Raw genomic sequence first — 21,917 nt, 5'->3', positions numbered from 1 at the left:
ATGATTCAGATAGCCTCCACCTTCCCCAGCTCCACCTGTATAGATCTGCTATGGAGTAATTTCATGAATTATACACACACACACACATTCAGTAGTCAACATCTGAAGTGGATCAAAACCTTTCATCAAAGTCCTAAAATCAAAATCAAAGAAAGGTCAACCCAGATTGTGTGTGTACAAAGTAAACTAAAAATAAATAAGCCAACATGTACTTGATTATGCTGCTCGGATATTGATCACTATGTGTAAGTCAATTGAGGTTGTTAATATATTAAAACCTGGCATTCATGAACACTTGAAAGCTTAAGGTTTTAATCTACCCACAACAGAAATGTATTCCATATTTCTTTTGGGAATGTAATATTTTCAGCTGCAGCTTTTTTTAGTTGTTGTTGATTTAATGGAGCTGGTGAAATGCTCAAACATTTTGAATGATCTAACAAGCTTTTCTTCTACCACTGACTATTGAAGACAATGTTTAAAACAAGATGCGTATTACTTGTTACTAAACACATCAGAATTCCGACGAGGCAGAACGGTACTAAATTAGCCATATGGCTTATTAATCCCATGATGATTTATGAAGAGGGAATGAATGCACAATGCCATGTTTTAATAAATGAAGAGGTACCAAAATATTTGTTGTATGATTTATAATATTTTTTTCGAGAATGGGTGGTGATAAATAGAGAAAACTCATGCCGGTGAGAATCAAAAATGGCTCTTTACCTACTGGTTGGTATCCCTGCCTTGTGGGCCCACCAAACGGATTTCTGCTTCCAAAAGATCCCGCATCGATGGATCCGTAAGACATTCTGGGTCCTCCAATATTTTCTTGAGCAGCCAAATGGGAATAGTCTGCACAGAAAAAGAAGAAGAAAAATAATTAATATAGTTAATTAAGTTAAATGAGTCTTAAATCAATTAAGCAAAATAATAATAATAATAATAATACACACCATTCAGGTCAAAAACATGCAATTAAATGAAACCCACATGTCTGGGCCTGAAACCCATTCAGGTTGCAGTTTCACCCAGATGCCGTTTCACCTGCCTGTCTTAAAGTCTGTGCTAACCAACTGGCCCCTTCTCAAACAGATCTTCTACAAATCACTGGTGCTCCACTCCACAATCATTCCGGTCCCAAAAAAACCCTGAATCACTGGACTCATTGACCACAGACCTGTCGCTCTTACTTCTGTGAAGACATTTGAGGGACTGGTCCTGGCCTACCTGACACTTGCTGGATCCTCTCCAGTTTGCATACAGAGCAAACAGGTCAGTGGATAACACAGACAACATGGGACTGCATTACATCAAAACTTATTTGTGGACTTCAGTTCAGCCTTCAATACCATCATGCCTGTCTGGTGCAGTCTTAACAACCTGGAACTAAACTCTCAAAACTATGGAGATGATAGTGGACTCCAGGAGGAACCCCCCTGCACTCTCCCCAGTCACCATCATGAGCAGCACTGTGACTGCAGTAGAGTCATACATGTTCCCGGGCAACACTATCTCCCAGGACCTAAATGTGGGACAATCACGCAGATTCCATTATGAAAAAGGCCCAGCAGAGGCTGTATTTCCTCCGCCAGCTGAGCAAGTTCAACCTGCCACAGGAGCTGCTGAAACAGTTCTACTCAACCATCACTGAGTCTTTCCTGTGTTTATCCATAACTGTTTGGTTCAGCTACCAAAGCAGACATCAGAAGATTACAACGGACAGTCAGGACTGCTGAGAGGATTACTGGTGCCCCTCTACACAACCTCCAAGAACTTTACCTCTCTAGAGTGAGGAAAGGAGCTAAGAAAATCACTCTGAACCCCTCTCACACAGCCCTCTCTCTATTTGAACTGTTGCCCTCTGGCCGGCACTACAGAGCACCGTGCACCAAAACAACCAGACACAACAATTATTATTTTTTTTTTTTTCCCTCAGGCCATATCGCACCTAAACAATACATAACACACCTCAGTACACATCTGTAAATAACTCATTAAACCTTTTTGTAAATTTGAACAGCACATATGCACATTCACAGTTTTGTCTATGGACATTTTTTTCCTTTATCCGTATATTTTTATTATTATTGTTATTTATAATTTATTGTCTAGTCTCTCATTTTATGCATGTCTGCACTCTGTTTGTATTTTCTGTGCTGGAAGCTCCTGACACCAAGAAAAAATCCTTGTGTTTGTGAACACACTTGGCAATAAAGCTCTTTCTGATTCTGATTCTCTTTCTGATAGATCTACTTGAATGAGGTCAGTCCTGACCCCTCTAAACTGTGACCTATCAAACTCTTGGGGCTTGGTGCGTAATTAACAGAGGCGCATGTGCTACTTCATCAGTGCACTGGGACTGTGTCAGATACATTCATTAGCAAAGTGCTGAAGGTGTGAACTAATATGGGGCATCTGTGGCACGATTTCAACCCACAGTGACATGTACTGTGTGTGTGTAAGTGTGAGCATGAATTAAACCCCTTGTGACACAGTTCCACTACTCATGCCATGAATCAGTCCCTGCGAACCACTCAGTCATCTGCACTGGCTGCTGACATTCATAATAACTTTGTGAGGGGTGCGTAACATGGTTAAAAGGTTAAAGTATGCATTGGGAAAGCGTGTGTCGACCCCCTCATCCTCAGCACTGCATGCACAGTGAGATAGAGGACCTGCTCAATGGAATCACCTACAATACCGTCATATCACGAATACAGCATCAAATGTCATCATCTACAGTACATCTTGCATGGGTACTACAGAAATCACACTTCACATGCTACAATCCTTGTATTTTTACAAAAGATATGGAATTTAAGGGATAGCTTACCAAATAAATGAAAATAAATGGAAATGTTCATGTAGATGAATCAACTAAATGTAAAAAAATTTAACTGTCAGTTAAATGAATTTAAGCAAATTAATATACAGGCAAAAAAAAAGTGCTTAAACAATATATTAGTGACAATAACAATATAACACACACACACACACACACACACACACACACACACACACACACATCTGACTGTTTAATCTATAGCATATTGAACATAATGTCCAGTCAATAATAATAATAATGTAGTTGCTGCTGTTGTAAATAACACCTTTAACAATAACAACAATAATAGTAATCTTTTCTGTCTCTTCACAGTGCAGTTTTTACATCATCACATAAAAGTAATTTCACAATTACAAAGACACAAAAAAAAAAAAAAAAAAAAAAATATGGTGCTGTTATAATAATCATATTTATGTTCCTACACAATTTATTTATTTATTTATTTTTTTATAGCAACAAATAAAATGTAATTAAAAAATATAATAATAATAATAATAATAATAATAATAATAATAATAATAATAATAAAATAAAATAAAGTAGATAAACGTGGCACAAATCTAATTCAGCACACACATACATCATACTGTACATACTAATTTAAAACAGATGCTAATAATAATAATAATAATAGTCAAGAAAAATTGGGTGCTTACCCCCAAATGAATTCTAAATAATTTAGTGAATAACAACTTTTGTCTTATGCCTCATAGCTTCAAAATGTGACTAAAATGGACCACATTTACAGTACAAGCATGATAATTTTAAGGTGCTTTTTTGGGCAGCCACTAAAAATCACTTTCATTGTACTGAAAATAAAAGACAAGGTATTCATAAATCCACCTTTTCTGTTCCATGAAAGAAAGATATAAGGTATGCTGCTACATAAGGGACAATAAATGACAATTTCCAATTTGAAGTGAACTATGCCTTTAAACTAAAAACTTTGTAAAGTTTTAAACATTTCATATTATTAAAAGTTTATTATTAGGCATTTCTGTAGATCCAGGCAGGATATGCAAGTTAATCTAAAAGTGCAGAAGAAAGTGTGAGGACCTGTGGAGATAATGACAGATGTCTCAGCTGAAAAAGATTGCATTGTTTCTGAAGCAGAGACTGAAGGTGGGCGAGGTGGTCAAGCCTGCGGGAGGAATTTGATGGAAGATGAAATTTGCCCGGGCCACGTGGCCAAATAATCTGATTAATTTCCATAGAGCGGGAAGATTAATTACTTTTGGCAGCAATAAAATATTTCTGTGCTTCTTGATTTTGAGCCCAGACAATGTTTTGCTGCTTCTTGCTAATGCTCATTCAGATCCTGGGAGATATTTACTTTGACTATTTTTGTCTGTATTTGCCTAAATTTTTCAATTAAAAAATATTATTACTTGCTTCTTTGCATTGCGCAGTTCACAATAAATAAATAAATATATACACACACACATACATATTATATATATATATAAAATAAAATCATTCTTTCACAACAAAAAAAGACTATAAAGTGGGTACATCACAAATTATGTATTTTAGTCTGCATGTGATCTGACTGGCAAAAACAGATAAAGGTAATTAAACAACAGTTTAGTTCTGTGAAACCTTTCCAGCCTCAGGTTTTGCTGTCACAAAGACTTCCATCATGACTGGATGGACTGACAGGTCACTCATATAAGAAACACAGCGGTTGATTAACCCAGGTTGATCAGTCTGTCACTCACAATTAGACAGCTGTCTGTTCCTCTGCTAATCATGTGACTGGACAGGAAGGGGCAAGAGGACACGAATGTATTTATCAAATGTAATCAATCCCAATGTTTCAGGATGTTATAAATATTTGAAGCAAGTACCATTAGTAATGAAACCTGCTAATAAAGTCATAGAAGTACTATATACATAGATAATGTAATCTGATGGATAGCATATGCAAATATTCTGCTGTAATAATTATAATACTTTTATAGTACTGTACTGTTATAATACTTTTATTTCTATAGACATTACACAAACAACATAAAAAACACTACTTTTTTTTTTTTTTTTTTTTTTTTTGAGTAAGAGATACATTTGAGGTCAATTATGGATTAAACATCACCCAAATGTAACATGGGTAATAAAAAAAAATAAAAATAAAAAACCTTCATAAAAATGAGCTCTGAATATACACAGAGAGAGAAATTGAGAGACTGATAAAGAGCAATAATCTTATAAGTGACTGTTTTCGGAGCTCGTCGTGCTAGTTAAACAAATTTAAGCAAATTAGCAGACAGCTAAATTAATTAATTAAATAAAAGATTTAATTGAAAGACTAAAATTAAACAAAACTCTTTCCGGCAGACTGTGCATGTGCTGGCCACCATTTGGTGGGTGCACAAAAATGTAGAGTTGGCTAAAGCAGCAGTAAGAAAAAAAAGGTTTATTTATTTTTATATATATATTTTTTTTTTTTTTTTACTTCAAATCTTCAGGATAGATTTACAAACAGCTTGCACCAGCACAAACCATCTTTTGGTGTTAAAATAGTACTGTAGTATTTTCCCAAAATGTGCAGTGACGAAGTAGCACTGAAAAGGTGTGGATACAGTTATATTTGCACCTGACCTTACTGAATATGCATTTGTAAAAGTTTTCATATCAGATGCAAAATTTATCGGAGGAGTGCTCTATCCTAATTTGAACCGTTTAATAAATCTGGCCCTGAATGTTTTGTAGACCACCTTGTGAGTATAACACACTATACTGTATTATTGAATGAATAAACATCTTATTGAAAAGAAAAGAAAAGAAAAGAAAAGAAAAGAAAAGAAAAGAAAAGAAAAGAAAAGAAAAAGAACATCCACAAAAGGGAATAGAGGCTTACACTGCATTCAGACCTTGAAAGAAACATTGAGAGGTGATTTGAGGTGAAACTGGAAAGCAAGAAGCAGAGACAGGAAGGAGGGAGGGGGCATGTGTGTCATCCCACAGCTGCCATTGAGGTGTTTTCTGTCTCATTTTGTGTGTGTGGAGAGCAAGTGTGGCACAGCGAGTTTGTCAATGCGTGTTATCATAGAGGAGGTGGAAGTGGAAGGGCAATAAATACAGCCATCAGAGGCCGTGCAGGACTGTGGGCCGACAGGGGGCCGACAGAATGCTTCATCACTTCCTCTCATTCTGAATTTGTCCCCTCACTCCGCTCCCCGTCTCCCATTATCACCACGGAGAGGCTTAGCACAGCACGAGAGCACACAGTCACAAAGCGGAACACTCAGGACACACAGCCACTGCTGTCACATGGCCTGCCTATTTCTCTCTCTCTCACACACACACACACACACACAGCAACAGTGTGCCCACCTGAGTGTTTTATGTGAGTGTGCGTGTGCCATATCACTCATAGAGTCCGTAAACACCAGCGGTGCACATTCTCAAAGCCTGTAATCCATATTTTTACGGAGTGATTTACAAGCATTAAGGATGTCAGACCAGTCACTCTCAATCTGCCCCAATACTCTATGGCTGCATTCAGCCAGCTTCTAGGATTGACCGCATTTTCTAACAGATTCGACCGCTACATTTTTCAGTAGCAAGCCCAGCTGTTGTACAAATAGCTTTGCTTTTCAGGATACAAGCAATTTTTACTAAATACTACTGTTGTGGCACAGTGGTGACTGCTTTGAAATATCATGAGCATTATAAGTTGAAGCACTACTTTCCCTAAAATGTTATCAGTGATGTTTACCGATTTAAATATGATACATATATTATATGTCACTTATGGGCATTTTGATATTGTAGGGAATAAAGTACAAATTGTCACCTAAATGTTACTTTAAATGTACATTAAATACACTACCATTCAAAAATTAGGTTAGTGAAAAAACATGTCTTTTACAGTCACCGTGGCTGCATTTAACTGAAAATATTTATATGTAAACAAGCAGTACAAAACAGCTCATTATACTTTTTCTTATATTATTTGTATTCATTGTCATTACTATAGATAAACTGTTTTGTGCAACAAGTCTTACTGTTTACTGCACTTTCTTTTTCTCTTAGTATTTACCTATAGCAACAAATTAAGTCTTTCACATTTACAAAAAAATAACTTACTTCTATATTGTTAAATACGCTAGACAAGCTCTCATGTTTTCATAAAAATATGATTACCTGCAATGCTTGTAGGAAATCAATAAAAAGGTAGATTTAAAAACATTTAGTATATGTTGGAGATGATCTTTTGTGGGGAGGTGTTTCAATTCGAAAACATTCTTGTATTCTTGTAACATTGTTGTGGGTGAATGACTTGACTTCTTCAGCAATAGGCCCAGTCAGATTCTACGGGAGTTTAAAAAAATCTGAAGAATTCTGTGAAATGAATTTAGAGATGATTAAATGGAAGCAAAGGCCACTCTTTCCACAACAAACAGCAGTAAACACCAGATGTAACCAGATGGATTCTTAGAACGGTGTGAAAATCCAACATCATTCTCTAAAATCTGAAATGGTGGTGTTTGTTGGGGAAGCAGCATTATTAGCTTTAAGAGTAAGGGAAAAACAATTATTTCATTGTAACATATTTAAACGTTTAGCATGTACAGGTTGATAAGGCATCTACTGTGTTATTAGAGGAAATAAATAGAAACATTTGCTTATTTTGTTGTCATAGCACAACATGTATAGCCCCTTTATTGTACCCTAGACGCTTATCAGTGGCTAAAATTAATAAGGCCAAATATTTAATAAGTGTGAGGGATGACTGTGAATGATGGCTGTTCCAGTTCAGTGTCTTTCTGCAGAGTTCTGTGGGCACAGATTTCATGTAGGCCTACTCATTGCCTACTGTTAAATATAACAAAAAGAAACAGTAGCTTGACGTGGTGCCATGCATGTGCGTCAAGGCACACGAGGGTGTCATTTGTTTGACGCAGGAAAAAAATAAGGAAGACCCCAGTGGAAAAAGAAAAAAAATAGATTCATTCATTCATTAAATTCATTAAAGCTGTTGCTCATACTAACCATTCAAAATGATCTAATATAAGTGTTTTATGTGGTTAAATGCTTGCATGCTGATTTTAAGCCCTCATTTTGGCTTTCAGTCCTATTACAAAAAAGCTAACGGATCGTAAATGAAACACATACACACAGTTCCATTAACCATAATGTTGCTCTAAATCTGTACACTCTTGGGAAGAAGAAAAAAAAACATATAATAGCTTTCATTGGGGCGGTAACCCTTTTAAAATATACACTTTCGTACCTTATTTTACCTGAATTGCATATTAGCACCTTAAAGGTATTGGTACCTAAACTTTTGGAGTCTTACTTAGAAAGTAACATGATGTGAGGAACAGATTTTATTCCACTGTGATGTGTCTCTTTCTCTCTGTATTCTTGTCAGCCATGTAAACAGTGGGATTGCTCGTTAGATTTTAAAAGCTTAAATCTCTAAAGCTGCCCCTTCAAAAATCTTTGCTCAAATGGAGTTGACATTCAGTTCCGAAAGCAGAGAGTGAAGGACACATGCACTCACCCCCACACACACCCACCGAAATTGAGACAGTACAATTGCCCTGTCACAAATAAGAAAAACTCATTATTGAGATAAATTGCCATGTTTTCACCCAAAAATAACCTCCATCCAGCCAGGCCTATCGGATAGAGCGGTCATCATTGATGCGGGCGACGGGTAGCAGCCTAAGTCATGTTAGCTAGTGAGAGTGATTCACCCTTTTTACACCACATCAGCCACTTCACAGCACTCACACATCTACCACACACCATGAGCGTCATTTAGACATCAAGCCATCCACCAGAAAGGAAGTAGAGGGATGTCAACTTTGTTTCACAGGTGGGTGCCTTTATACATTCCTTTTTATACAAGTCCTTAACAAGCTCCCTTTAGATAAAATAAGGAAGCAGTGGCTAAGCGGATGACTCACTGTTCCACAATTATTCACGGCGCACAACGGGTCATGTTTTCATTCATGATTTGCCTCCAAACCAGCCACCAAAACGAGCTGGCGGAACAACAAGTTTGGAATTCCATCATTAAACCCAGTCTAACAAGCTTATTTCTGATGAGGGGGAGGATGTGAGTTAAACATAATCTCTCCCACTATCTCATGCTCGTAGCTTGCTGAGAATTCCCTAACAGGACTCTGCTGAGAGATCTAAGGATAGCACAACACAATTTTCCAAGTAATCAGGCATTAAACAAGAGGTCTGGGAAATACATGGCTTTGAAAATAGTACAATGGGAAAATGATTAGCCTGCGTCTGATTTTATTATTATTATTTTGTTTTTAATGCAAGAGGTGCTTATCTTCATAGCTGCATTGTTTGGCACACAAAGAAAAGTAAAAAGCACTTTTGAGTCTTTCAAAAATGGCAATAGCGTGTCTGCTATTATTATTATTTTTTTGGTAAAGGAGTACACAACTTACATGAAGAGTATCACAGAAACACAGAAAAGGTGTCTCATCCCTTATTTTGCACTTTGTAATGGACTACAGATAAAAGCCTTTGGGGAAAGTACAGCACTTAAACCAATGTTAAAAATTCAAGTATCCAATCATTTATTGACAATTTAACCCCGTCAGCTGTATGATTTAACAAACATTTTGGTCACACCTCAGTTTAAGCTATTAATAAACCATTAACTGTGAATTTTGCCTCAAACTCCTAATTTGCTGCTTATTAATAGTTTGTAAGGTAGTTGTTAAGTTTAGGTATTGTGTAGGATTAGATATGTACAATATGGTCATGCAGAAATTGGATTTAGTGTGCTTTAAATACTAATAAACAGCCAGTATGTTAGGCATGCTAATAAGCAACTAGTTTATAGTGAGAATTTTTCCATACACTGACTGAAGTGTTACCAACATTTCTAAAAATGTATTCAAATTCTTCAACAAACATATATATATATATTATTTCTGCTACTAAACCCACTAAATTTCCCCACAGACTTCCAGTTCCAGCGCATGGCTAAATTCCACATTTAACAACTTTATTTAATGATTGACTGATTGACTGACTGATTGATTGATTGAACTAAAAACGGAATGAAAGTGTTCCACTTCTGTTAAAAACAAACAACATCTGAGTTATTTAAATTATTGGAGATTGGTAAATCTGCTGGTTTACTGAAAATTAGAGTTTCCTTTACGGAATCTTTAATAAACATTCACAAACTATGAAAAAGATAGTCACTGACCCTTATATAAGGTGTTCGTTTTGTTTCAATTGGTTTTGTGAATGGCACACTTGCTTTACTCAAAACCAGATGTGCGTTTAAGCTTTCAGATTAGACTGCATCTTTGGAGAGCATAATAATAATTATATGCTTACAGAGAGTGACAAATGGCTATATATAGATATATACAGGTTGTGTGGAAAGCACACATATATAGATATAGTTTGGGCGTGCATTATGCTAATTACCACCTGTGGGCATGTGCTCGCTCATATAGAATAATTTGGATTCATCAACATCAGAAAGGGGAACAAGGAATGTATGTGCTTAAGCACCTTTTGAAACATTTGCATCAGATTCACTAAGGATAAGAAAAGGTAGATGCCATTGTAAGAGAATGAGACCCACTATTTCTGGCAACATCTATATAATAAGAGGTCGGTGAACTACAAAATCTGAGTCTGTGGCCTGGAGCACCTACTTCTTGATGATGGAGAGGTTTTTATTTATTTATTTATTTTTTTACAGCTGGTTCCAGAAGACCAGCTGCTCCATTTTTAAAATATAGGCTGGCTCGTTTTTGATGATACTGTCACATTTATAAGATATGAAGACAGCTCAGGTAAGTATCAACACTTAAAACACAGCCTGTCCACATGGCGAGAAAAGACTTCAGTAACCTTCGTTTAGAAAGGGAGAGGAGAACACAGAGACTTTAATTATTTAATTTGTTAGAGAGGTCTAAGAAGACTGGTCACACATTTTTTTTTTTTTTCAATAAACCCCTCTCCATGCATTTGGATGAATTAGAAGGCAAGCCTGGCTCTGTTGTTTATGTGTCATTTGGCTGTATCAACATATTCTGCCTCATAATTTATTTAAAATGAGTCACCTGGGATCCAAAGGCCCTTCTGCAGTTTTTCCATTGTGAATGGAAGACAGACAAAGCCATCCTGGCTGGAAAGTTTTCAAATTCGAGATAGACCAATTTGCTCCCATCTGAGCGCAACCCACAAGCAACAATCCATTTGCATATGGTCGCCGTCTAAATTACCCACAAACCCCTTTGAATCAGTCGGTTAGGCTTTTGTAGTTGCTTTTATACATGACTTTAGGTGTGATATTCTATGAAGATTAATTGCTTCTACTATAACCTCAAAACTATAGGGAAAACTCTGCACACATGATGTGAAATTTAAAAACATGTAAAAATGAATCATGACCAGCTCTAGATTTATAATGGCACAGCAGCACAAACTATGCAGATACAGAACTTTGTTATGCAGATGCACTTAGTTGCAAATTACATCTTTACTGTCTTTCCTTTTCGGTGTTTTGCTTCACTCAGCAGATTAACGGAGCACACATGGCTTGTGTATGCTGAAATAATGATTTTAATGCATCTACGTTCACATCATCCTGCTTTCAATATCCATCTCACAAAAAAATAAAATAAATAAATAAATAAAAATACATGCTCATGAAAAAGAGTTAATTATATAATTAGATGAAAGCTCACTGAATAACACATGAGAATAAAATACATTAGCAGATCATAATTATGAAAAGTCAGAAATATAACAGTCAGCTATCAACAAAATTATGACAAAGGTCAATATTCTGTATTATAATAATAATAATTCATAATTATGAGATAAAAAGTTGAAGTTATGAGATAAATCAGAATTTGATAATTTATTAGATTAAGATAATTTTATGAAATTGAGAATTTATGAGAGTTAATTATAGTATGAGATGAAGAGTCAAACTGCAAGACATGAAGTCATAATTGTGAAAATTCAAGTAGAAATGTTTAAATATAAAGTCATACTGTGAGTTTTAAATTGAAATTGTAAGATACAGTATGAAGTCTTGTTAAAAGAATTACAAGAAATTGTATTTTTTAACTGATATAAACAGGCTTCCATAAATATTGCACAAAAAAAGGTAAATAAAAATGATGAAGCTAAAGCAATCTTGCAATTGCACAGACTGAAACAACAACATTGCACGGTTCATCTACAGACTTATTTTGGGCAGTAGCGCGTGTTGAGGTCAATCAGAGGAGATGTTGTAGGACTCCACTGATGTGACGCTTAAGGGCTAAACACGGTCTTATTCATTTCAATTCAATTTCAGAATGTGGGGAGGAAACCTTAGACCATCTCAACAAGTCAGCATGTGTACCAACAGTGTATAAGTCACAACATCAAAAGAGCTAGTAAAAGAGCTATAAAAAGAAATGGAGGAGAGAGAGACTTTGAATGGTGAGTCTGGGTGTCTGGACAAATGGTAGCCTGAAGCACACACAATGATGTGGGTGACAAATGCAAAATTATTTTGCATATTCCAACACAGCAGGCTACACACAACCAGTGGCAGTCTGTCAGATAAAGGGAAACTGAGGCTGAAACTCCTCAAAAGGCCATTCAAAATGAACACAAGAGACAAAAATGATTGTGATGTTGTTTAAGAAAATTTGCTCATGCACATAATAATAGATCCATGTAATGTCAAAGGATTTTTAATTCATGCAAAATGCAGGCATTTTTTTATATTTTCTTTTTTCCAAAGTTGCTTTGGAACAGTGGGTTTGACAAAAAGTTAAAAGGAAACATTTAATAAATTAAAGGTAAACTTCACAAGTTTCAGTTTATTTCTTCATTATAACAGCAAAATTTTGCATTACATAGCTTGCTCAAAAATGGATCATTTGCGGTAAATGCAGTGCATAATCCACAACCATGTTCCTCTAGTAAAAATAAAAAAGTCCATCCTCTGTTATCACAATTTAGATGAGGTCAATTTTTCACTGAAGAAAGCAATATTATAGATAGAAGACGTGTATTTTATCTGGGAGCAGTGGTTTGAAGTTCTGAAAAACATGCAGCTTTTCAATTCACATGACAGTAGTCAATGGACTGGAGTCATGTGAATTACACATGACTTGCAAGTCTTTTGCATAAATTTAGACTTTTTAATTTTGTAAAAATATTGAATGCAATATTGCAATTCAATTGCGATTATGTAAAACAAATTATTTATGTATATACTGAATATGATTTGTTCAAGTTTTTTTATTGATTTGATCAGTATTGAATTACACTGAATAAAATTTCCCTCACTGTCCGTCACTGCACACAACCACAGACACAACTTTCACATAATGTTGAGACAAAATGTACATGACGTCTGCTCTGAATAAAACCAATTAGTAATGCTAGTTTGTTTCTATTTGCAGAGCACATATGTCAAGGTAAAACTTGAGGCCACATGTTTGGATACTTAAAGATTCCTGCACTGTGTGAGTGTGGTATTCATCAGAACGTAGCTATTTGTGTCCTAAGTTGGCTTCTGGGGTAAATCATCTTTGGTTTTCTCACAATGGCAGCAATTTTGCCATTTAATGAGATGATGGCATGTGATGTATGTAGACATTTACACAGGACCCAAGGCTGTTTTGGCTGCCAGTTCTGTATGCCACTGCTGGACATGGTTATGACCCTCCCTTTGGGATTACAAGCTGTTTTAGGGTTGGATTTGGGAGAGCTGATCTCACTATGAGCTCCGAGGGCTCCCTGGCTCATGAAGGAGAGGGAAACAGATGGTACACTGGACCTCCAAGTTCTAGCCTTCTGGTTCTCTCCTCACACCACATATGTTTCCCCCTACAGCTACAGTACATCCTGGTGATGGGTTTCCCTCAATCCAACATAATCATGGCATTGCTGGCCCAAATGAGATAAGGAAGGACACACAGGACGTCTCCTTGGCAGGGTCCAGCAATATGTCATCATTGTGGGGGGGTTGGCGTTGATAAAAGTGAATGGGATAAATTCCTATTGAATAAATATCTCTTCCTTTGAACTTTCCGTTGTACAGTGATGGTATCAAATGGTAATATGCATGGTTGCAAAAGAATGGATATAACAGCATTATGTATTCAGAACTCAAAAATGAAGCTGAATAATAGTATTCAGCCAAATTATACTTTCAGGCTCATGTCAGTCAATTGAGAAACACATTCTGTGTGTGCAAAATAAATTATTTTTATTTTAATTAGATTTGTGGGACTGTGATTTTACTTTAATGTGATCGAATAAGAATATAAATTGTAACACAAATATTCAATAAGCACATCTTTCTATTAAGTTGTTATAGAGTCCAAATCATGAACAAATGACTCAAGCCAGTTCTTTTTAGTGAATCCAAAACATACCAAGCATCCTATGAAGTCAGATTCATGAACATAACTCTAATGAGCAACTTATTATTAAAAAATGAATGCCGCCACTTGTCAAGTCTAATTTACAACCAAATAGACTCTTTTTAATTAACTGAATCTTTTCAGCAAATCAAAATATATACAACTAACGTATAATGCAATTTATGAACAAATGATTTTTATGAACAGAATTTCTAAATTAATTGTTTGAAAAGACTCACAAGCTACCAGTTTGACCTTCACTAAATGAACTTTGCTTATGCTTATTGAAAGAACATCTGACTGACTAAAATATGAAACAGTTATCATCTTTATGCACTCAAAATACATTATTAATTACATTTAAGAGAGATCATTAAGTTTTCTGCAATAAAAAAACAACAACTAAGTATTCTGCTCTTGTAATACAGAAAACCATGTTAACACAATAGTAAAATTTTTGTTAGTTTAGTCTTCATTGACAGATGTATCTAGAAGCCACACTGATTTAAAAAAAATGAGTTACCAAACTCAATGCAGTGAATGCAGGTGCTCATTAGTACATGCCATGAGTTTTAAGCATGTATGTGCTGGTGAGTCTTTCTGACGTAATGTGGCAGATGGTCAAATCTGCCATCGATGAGTCACATTATTTGCCCATTTTCCATAACCTGTCAAAGTGTGTGTGATTTCAATGCACCATCTGATAATGTGCAGAAACTATTTCGGGCTTTGGCTGTCCTTATATTTTGGTACACTTCAAGCACTACCAGATAACAAAGTCGTCTTCTGTGAATTGCTTTGCGAAAGTAATAACCAGTGATGTATACTAGATAAACACTAAAACACAGTGTGCAGTAGCCCTATCTATAGAACAGATAGTCACGCTGTGCAGGTATTGAATCTCAGATCTCCTGTAATCTCATCTATAATCAAAGCCAGAAAATGTCTTTTTGAGATCATATCAGATCCGGCTTCATAAGCATGCTCAAAAGCCTGGATTTCAAAAGTGCTATCGCACTGTATTAAAAAGTCATATTTATTGTAGTTTACATTCAGTAAGCCCACATTTATCAAGGTGACAAAGAATGTGGTTAAACAGGAAAGGAATCAATTCACAGAAAAGTAAACTTCAGCATCTGGATGCCCTTGTCAATGCTTCCTGGAACAAATAAAGTTACAGAGCAGAACCAGGAACTAATCTCATTAATGGATGCCATTTGTGAGTGATTAAGGACTGTCCTCATGCAATGGCACACTGGACATTAAGTTCGTAGAGGTTAATAACCAGTTACAATCAATTACCCAGCTAATATGATATAATCAATGGGTTCCTCTAATCACATGAGGTGACAAAAATGAAGCCGATGACAATCAAATCTCTTGGATATCATGTTACAGGCCAAGGTGAGTGCAGCTAGAAATTTGTAAAGAGTTTGTGCAAACATAAATGATGGAATTAAATATCTGACCTTTTAACCTCATAAAATGGGTTGACATCAAAGGGTTCAAATGACATTTCCTCTGAATGACTCTTCACAAACCATGTGGTGTAGTTTTAAAAATATCCAATAAGTGACAGGTATATGCAATATTTAAATTGGTTAATTAATTAAAATTTTAAAAAGATTCACATGACCCTGTAAAAACCTTTATAAGAAAAACCTACCATGAGCTATTGGGTTAGTAACTAATTATATGTTTCTGTTGCCATTTGCCAAAGTGATTTCATCTTCATTAAAAAATAAATATTATTTTTTTAATTTATTTATTTAACAGACAAATTCCAGGTAAGAAATATGCTGCCCATGAATCCTAAATAAAAAAGATCCACCAATCAGAACATCTCCGCAAATTTTAACCCATTTCAACTGGGCAGCAAATCGGCATATTATTATGATTTATGAAGGATCATGTGACACTACAGACTGGAGATATTACAGCTGAAAAATCAGATTTGCCATCACAGGAAAAAATAACATTTTAAGTTATAATAAAATTAGATGACATATTTTAAAATGTAATAATATTTCAGAATATTCTTTTACTGTATTTTAATGATTTAAAATAATCTTTTATAAGCATAAATGGCTTCTTCATGTATTTTTTTTTTTTTTTTTTTTTTTTTTTTTTACTTTTATTTATTCAGTTAAGACATTCACAATGCTTTTTAGTATTGTAGATATTTAAATATCTGGCTACACAAGTTAAACATTTTAAAAACTAAAATGACCCTTGAATAGCTTGTGTGTCTCACACCTTATCTTTGAGCACTTTATATTACAACAATTATTACTTTAATTATACCTAACAGTTGTCCACTCATTACTGACACATCTCCTAAGCACATGGCTTGTTATTTTTTTTGGTGAAACCTTTTGTCTGCAGGCGTACACACACATATTAAACCTCAGCCTGGCTCTTTCCCAACTGGCTGCATAATGCGGCCCAACAATGCAGATTTTGAGTTACTTTCTTATGCAATCAAGTAATTACAACCCAATCTCACAAGCACAACATAATCTTTAGACTGGCAGGGAAATTATGTCCAACGATGCACCAATTCTCGAGATGTGACAATTGCCTTCTTAATTATGATGCCATTGTGTCAACTTGCTTTCTCAACCTAATCAAAAGCGAGTGTAATCATGAAAGTGGTCCTGAGATGTGGACGATGTTGTAATTGCATTTTAATCACACTGGTGTAGGGAACATGGGTCCTTGCCATCTCAAATTGAAGTCAGAGAGAGATGTCTTGCAGTTTCGGGAGCTAAAAAGGGCCTCAAGGTTTGCTTTAAAACCCAAGTAGGACTTTGTGAACTGTCTTGCCCCGACAGCAAGGCCAGAGCAGTTTTGTCTGATAAGGTGAATAGGAGAAAGAGAGCAACGTGACGGGAATAAGAATTTGTTTCACTTCCCAGAATGCACTGCACTTCTATAGCCTTCTATCTTTCTCTTGAACTAAAATGTCTTGCTTTAATTAATGAGATTGTATGATGTAATTCATCGTACTTGAACAAATGTGATCCAAGTGGCAGAACTCATATTACAATAATCACGGCCTTCTTTTTACGCATCTGAAAACATGAGTTTCCCATTTACCCTCAGCAGTGAGAACATCATATAATTAGCAATAAAAAAAGGTGGACGAGAAAAGACAATATTACATTTAAAACACACATAGTAAAGCCTATAAACATTTAAACATCAGGGATTGTAAAGCTCTGTCAAGCCATCATTCAACGTGGATTTTCTGGTTAGAAAATTGTGAATTACATGAGATTACATTTATTTCTTTGAACTTACATTCAGTTTTAAATGACAATACCTTTTTTTCTACTTTATAATAAATTCCGCTCAAAATTATTTATTTCTGAGTTGCCATAGTATAGCATCATGTGCATATACACAACAGACATTGTGAAAATTCAAGGCTCAGTTCACTTGGCCAACATTGCAAAACAAAAGGCCTATTATGGTCAGTCTAATTAAACAAGTGGTCAGCAGAACAGTAAACAGTAAAAGATTGAACCAAATTTGACTGGGCAACAGAAGAAGACAAGACACAAACAAAAGCTGTCCAAAATATTCAGGCCCCTCACGTAGCCATGATAAACACCAAATAACACAACTCAGGATTAGCACAGAAATTCATAAACACAGTCTTCGGCCCACATAACAGATGGGACATTAGGTTTGTATGTATTACATCACATGCAATTATCCCAAGGTACAGTGTTCTTTCTGAATGCCACGGTAACAAGAGAGCATCCTCTCAGGCCTACCCTCCCCCTCCTCTTTCCCTCACCTCCTTTCTGTCCTTAAACACCGACCTCCACCTGATATATTCTCTGCTGAAAGGAACAATCCATTTAACCAGAGTCACAAATGAACAAAGCTAATTTTCATACATTACCCTTGTTCTTGGGAGAGCACTTAGCACTCACATCAGACGCAAGAGAAGCTCTCAGATTCAACCCCGGCTCACAACATCACATGACTCTGTACCATCTGCTCTTGCTTATAATCATGTGACCAGAATGAAAAAGTGGGATTATGGGATGTGTAGTTTGATCTGGAGAAGCAATTGAATGTGTTAATGGTGAGCTAGAAAAAAAAAAAAATTGTATATATATATATATATATATATATATATATATATATATATATATATATATATATATATATATATATATATATATATATAGAAAATGTGGAAATATTGTCACAAAATATATTAAATTGAAATACAGGATTTATTGTAAATATTATAAATAATTCTTATAAATAATAATATAAATAATTATGTTGAAATATTTCAATTAAGATCTTTTCTTTTTCTTTTTTCAATTTGCACCGTAGAATCTAAATCATTCAAATTAATTTTTAATATGGGCTCACTGGAAATAAATAAAAGACGAGGATTAAGTGGAAGAAAAGACTGAACTGAGAAAATGACCTTTCTGGATCGGGCAGAGAGAGTGGCCGTTAATATTACATTAGCCCATGTCTGTGTGCATGTGTGGGAGGGTGGATCAGCAAACACTTCTGGGTTGAAGGAGGCTACAGACCTGACAGACGGTCCACCGTCTTCTCATTCCCTCCTGCTTTACACACACACATTTCTCCTGGTAAGTGGATGGAATTGTTAAATAAAGAGCATCTGAGAGGGGTGGTACATAGTGAAACTGAATTAAGTGAAACAGGATGTCACTCCCGCCACCCCTCGACCTTCACACACTCTCACCGTCTGCATATGAAATGCATGTCAACCTCGAGCCCGGATCTAGGCCACTGCCAGGACCACCGGCCAAATACGACTCTCAGAATTCATCAACAACCGCACGGGACCGGCATTAATTCATGAAATACAGCCAAGGAAGAGACAACTCCTCTACTTCTCTGTGATTAGTATACCCTGTCAATCAAAAGCCATGTTTGCAACCGAATGAATTGGTGGAAAGGATAGATTAATGGCATAGTAAATAACTCACTTAGACATTATCACATTCAATCACATCCAAATGGAAGTGAAACTGACATGATGATAATATACAGAGAGAGATGGTTTTTAATGACCACTCAGCTCTGTTAAATTAAACAACCTGTGACCTGCAGCCCAGTAGGACCAGTAGCCATCCCTTATGTTACCTTGTCCTAAAGAATATCAATTTATTTTATTATTCCTAAAATAGTTTATGTATATTTATGTAATGCATATTGCATATTCTGGTTTTAGGAATTCTCTTCTGCTTACAATTATTTGATCCAAAATACAGCAAAAGCAGTAATATTGTGATATATTTTTACTATTTAAAAGATCAGTTTTATGTTTGAATATATTTTAAAATGTACTTTATTCCTGTGATCAAAGCTAAACTTTTCTGCATCATTACTCCAGCCAGTGTCATATGATCATTAAGAAATCATTTAAATATGCTGATTTGCTGTTCAAGAATCATATTTATTAGTGTTATTTATCAACATCGTTTAGGAATACTTGATAAATAGAAAGATCCAAAGATCATGAAATAAAAAGTTTATGTATATTTATGTAATGCATATTGCATATTCTGGTTTTAGGAATTCTCTTCTGCTCACCAAGCGCTTACAATTATTTGATCCAAAATACAGCAAAAGCAGTAATATTGTGATATATTTTTACTATTTAAAAGATAAGTTTTATGTTTGAATATATTATAAAATGTACTTTATTCCTGTGATCAAAGCTAAATTTTTCTGCATCATTACTCCAGTCTGTGTCAGTGTCATATGATCATTAAGAAATCATTTAAATATGCTGATTTGCTGTTCAAGAATCATATTTATTAGTGTTATTTATCAACATCTTTTAGGAATACTTGATAAATAGAAAGATCCAAAGATCATGAAATAAAATGTTTTTTTTTTTTTTTTTTTTTTTTTTTTTTTTACATTATATACTATATCATTCAAAAGCTTAGAGTCAGTATAATTTATTATTTTATTTAGGTTGGGGAGGGGGTACATTTACATTTATTGATTTAGCAGACGCTTTTATCCAAAGCATTATAATGTTACTAAAGATTTTCTATTTCAGATAAATGCTTTTCTTCAGAACTTTCTATTCATCAAAGAAACCTGAATAAATCAGCAAATCAGCATATTGGAATGGTTTCCAAAAGATCATATGACACTGAAGACTGTAGCAATTATGTTAAAAATTCAGCTTTAAAATCACAGGAATAAATTACATTTTAAAATATATCTAAATAGATAATAGTTATTTTGTACAGTAAAACTATTTCCAAATATTACTGTTTTTTCCTGTACTTTGGATCAAATAAATGCAGGGTTGAATATATGTTTAAACTATTAAGATTAATATTATTAAGAGTAATATTAATAATAAATATCAATAATATTAATAATAGTTTTAAATATTAATTATATAACTCTGATATTGTCACAGCCACACCTTCTGCACTCCCGGAATCGGACACCCACTCGTCCCCAATCACCAGAATTCTGAACACCTGTGCATCATCACCAGTGCCACATATAAAGCCATCCGTCACCATCACCCAGTGTCTGGTCTTGCACCGATCTCCTCACCCTTACCGAAATGCCATTCGACCATCCTACCTGATCCTCTGAACCCTCGTCTTCATCATCTGTGTTCCTGTGCCCATCGTCTTCGTCTGAGTTATCATCTGTGTCACCATCACCTAAGGAAAGTTATATTATCACTGTGTCATCTTCGTGTCAAGATTCACCTGTGTCTGAAACCTCTGTGTCACATTAAAAACCATTGCACTGATTCCTCTGTGTCCTCGTCTGTGTCTGACAGATATTCGTTACACAAGGGTGCACTTCACAGGTTTTCAGTTTTCCACTTGAGATTTTAACCAGACTGTATTGGAATATATAGACATAAATAAATGATGAAATGATACTACTGTGTAAAATGTGGTAGTAATAATAATAATAATAATAATAATAATAATAATAATAATAATAATAATGTTTTTATAGCATGTGATATATTAAATTACAAGATATATGTTATAAAAGCAAAAAAGGACACTATTCTCTTCTGAATTAGTTTCCCACATGTGATATAACTTTTACTGGAAGCATTTTGTTCTCTCTGTTTTCATATAAAAGCAGTGGAATAAAAGGATACTAAATGTTTTTATATTGTAGTTGAAATTTTGTAGTGGGTCACTTTGACCCAGAAACACATATTTTTATGCACTAAAGCAAAAAGCAAAGTTCCAGCCAACATCTAAATGGTCTCAGCAATGGCTTGGAGTAGAAATGCAATAATAATATAATTAGAAAGCTTTTTACCTTCAAGCAAAATGTTTTCCTCGGTCAAGATGACAAAACGATCAAGCAGGTACCTATATTATTTTATCAATTAATGTATTAATTAATTTATTTTTAATTTGCTGTGTTTTTCCCACATGAATGTATATAGACACATTTGTGAATAGCTGTTTATATGTAAATTTACTTACAATCCACTAAAAAAAAAAAAATGTGTATTAGTTGGCGTGATTGTTAATTATATCACTACTCCTCTCATTCTCACTTTGGGAAAAAAATAAAACTCCCAAAGAGGGACCAGGTCAAGAGGTAATTCTCTTATCTGAGCAGGAGGTGAGAATGAACGGACCAGGATCTCTGAGCCCCCAGAGTGGTGA

The 21,917-nt window shown here is 35.1% G+C and overlaps 1 protein-coding gene across 2 annotated transcripts in view; it reads right to left on the bottom strand.

The window, feature by feature from the left end:
* The window catches only part of tsnare1 (T-SNARE Domain Containing 1), a 111,285-nt gene extending 93,049 nt beyond the window's left edge, over positions 1 to 18,236 (bottom strand). Inside the window, exons 1-2 of one of the 2 annotated variants that reach the window (XM_052579321.1) lie at positions 18,146 to 18,236; positions 730 to 858 (exon numbers count right to left, since the gene is read on the bottom strand). In XM_052579321.1, coding sequence (XP_052435281.1) covers positions 730 to 814 — 85 coding nt within the window. In that variant the 5' untranslated portion in view covers positions 815 to 858; positions 18,146 to 18,236. The remainder of the gene's footprint in view (positions 1 to 729; positions 859 to 18,145) is intronic. The other variant, XM_052579322.1, reaches the window with a different exon arrangement.
* Positions 18,237 to 21,917: the final 3,681 nt, after the last annotated feature.

The sequence above is a fragment of the Carassius gibelio genome, chromosome B16 (genome assembly GCF_023724105.1).
Source record: "Carassius gibelio isolate Cgi1373 ecotype wild population from Czech Republic chromosome B16, carGib1.2-hapl.c, whole genome shotgun sequence".
NCBI classification, from domain to species: domain Eukaryota; kingdom Metazoa; phylum Chordata; class Actinopteri; order Cypriniformes; family Cyprinidae; genus Carassius; species Carassius gibelio.
The sequence above is the reverse complement of the archived record's forward strand: the minus strand, read 5'-3'. Positions and strand labels throughout refer to the sequence as shown.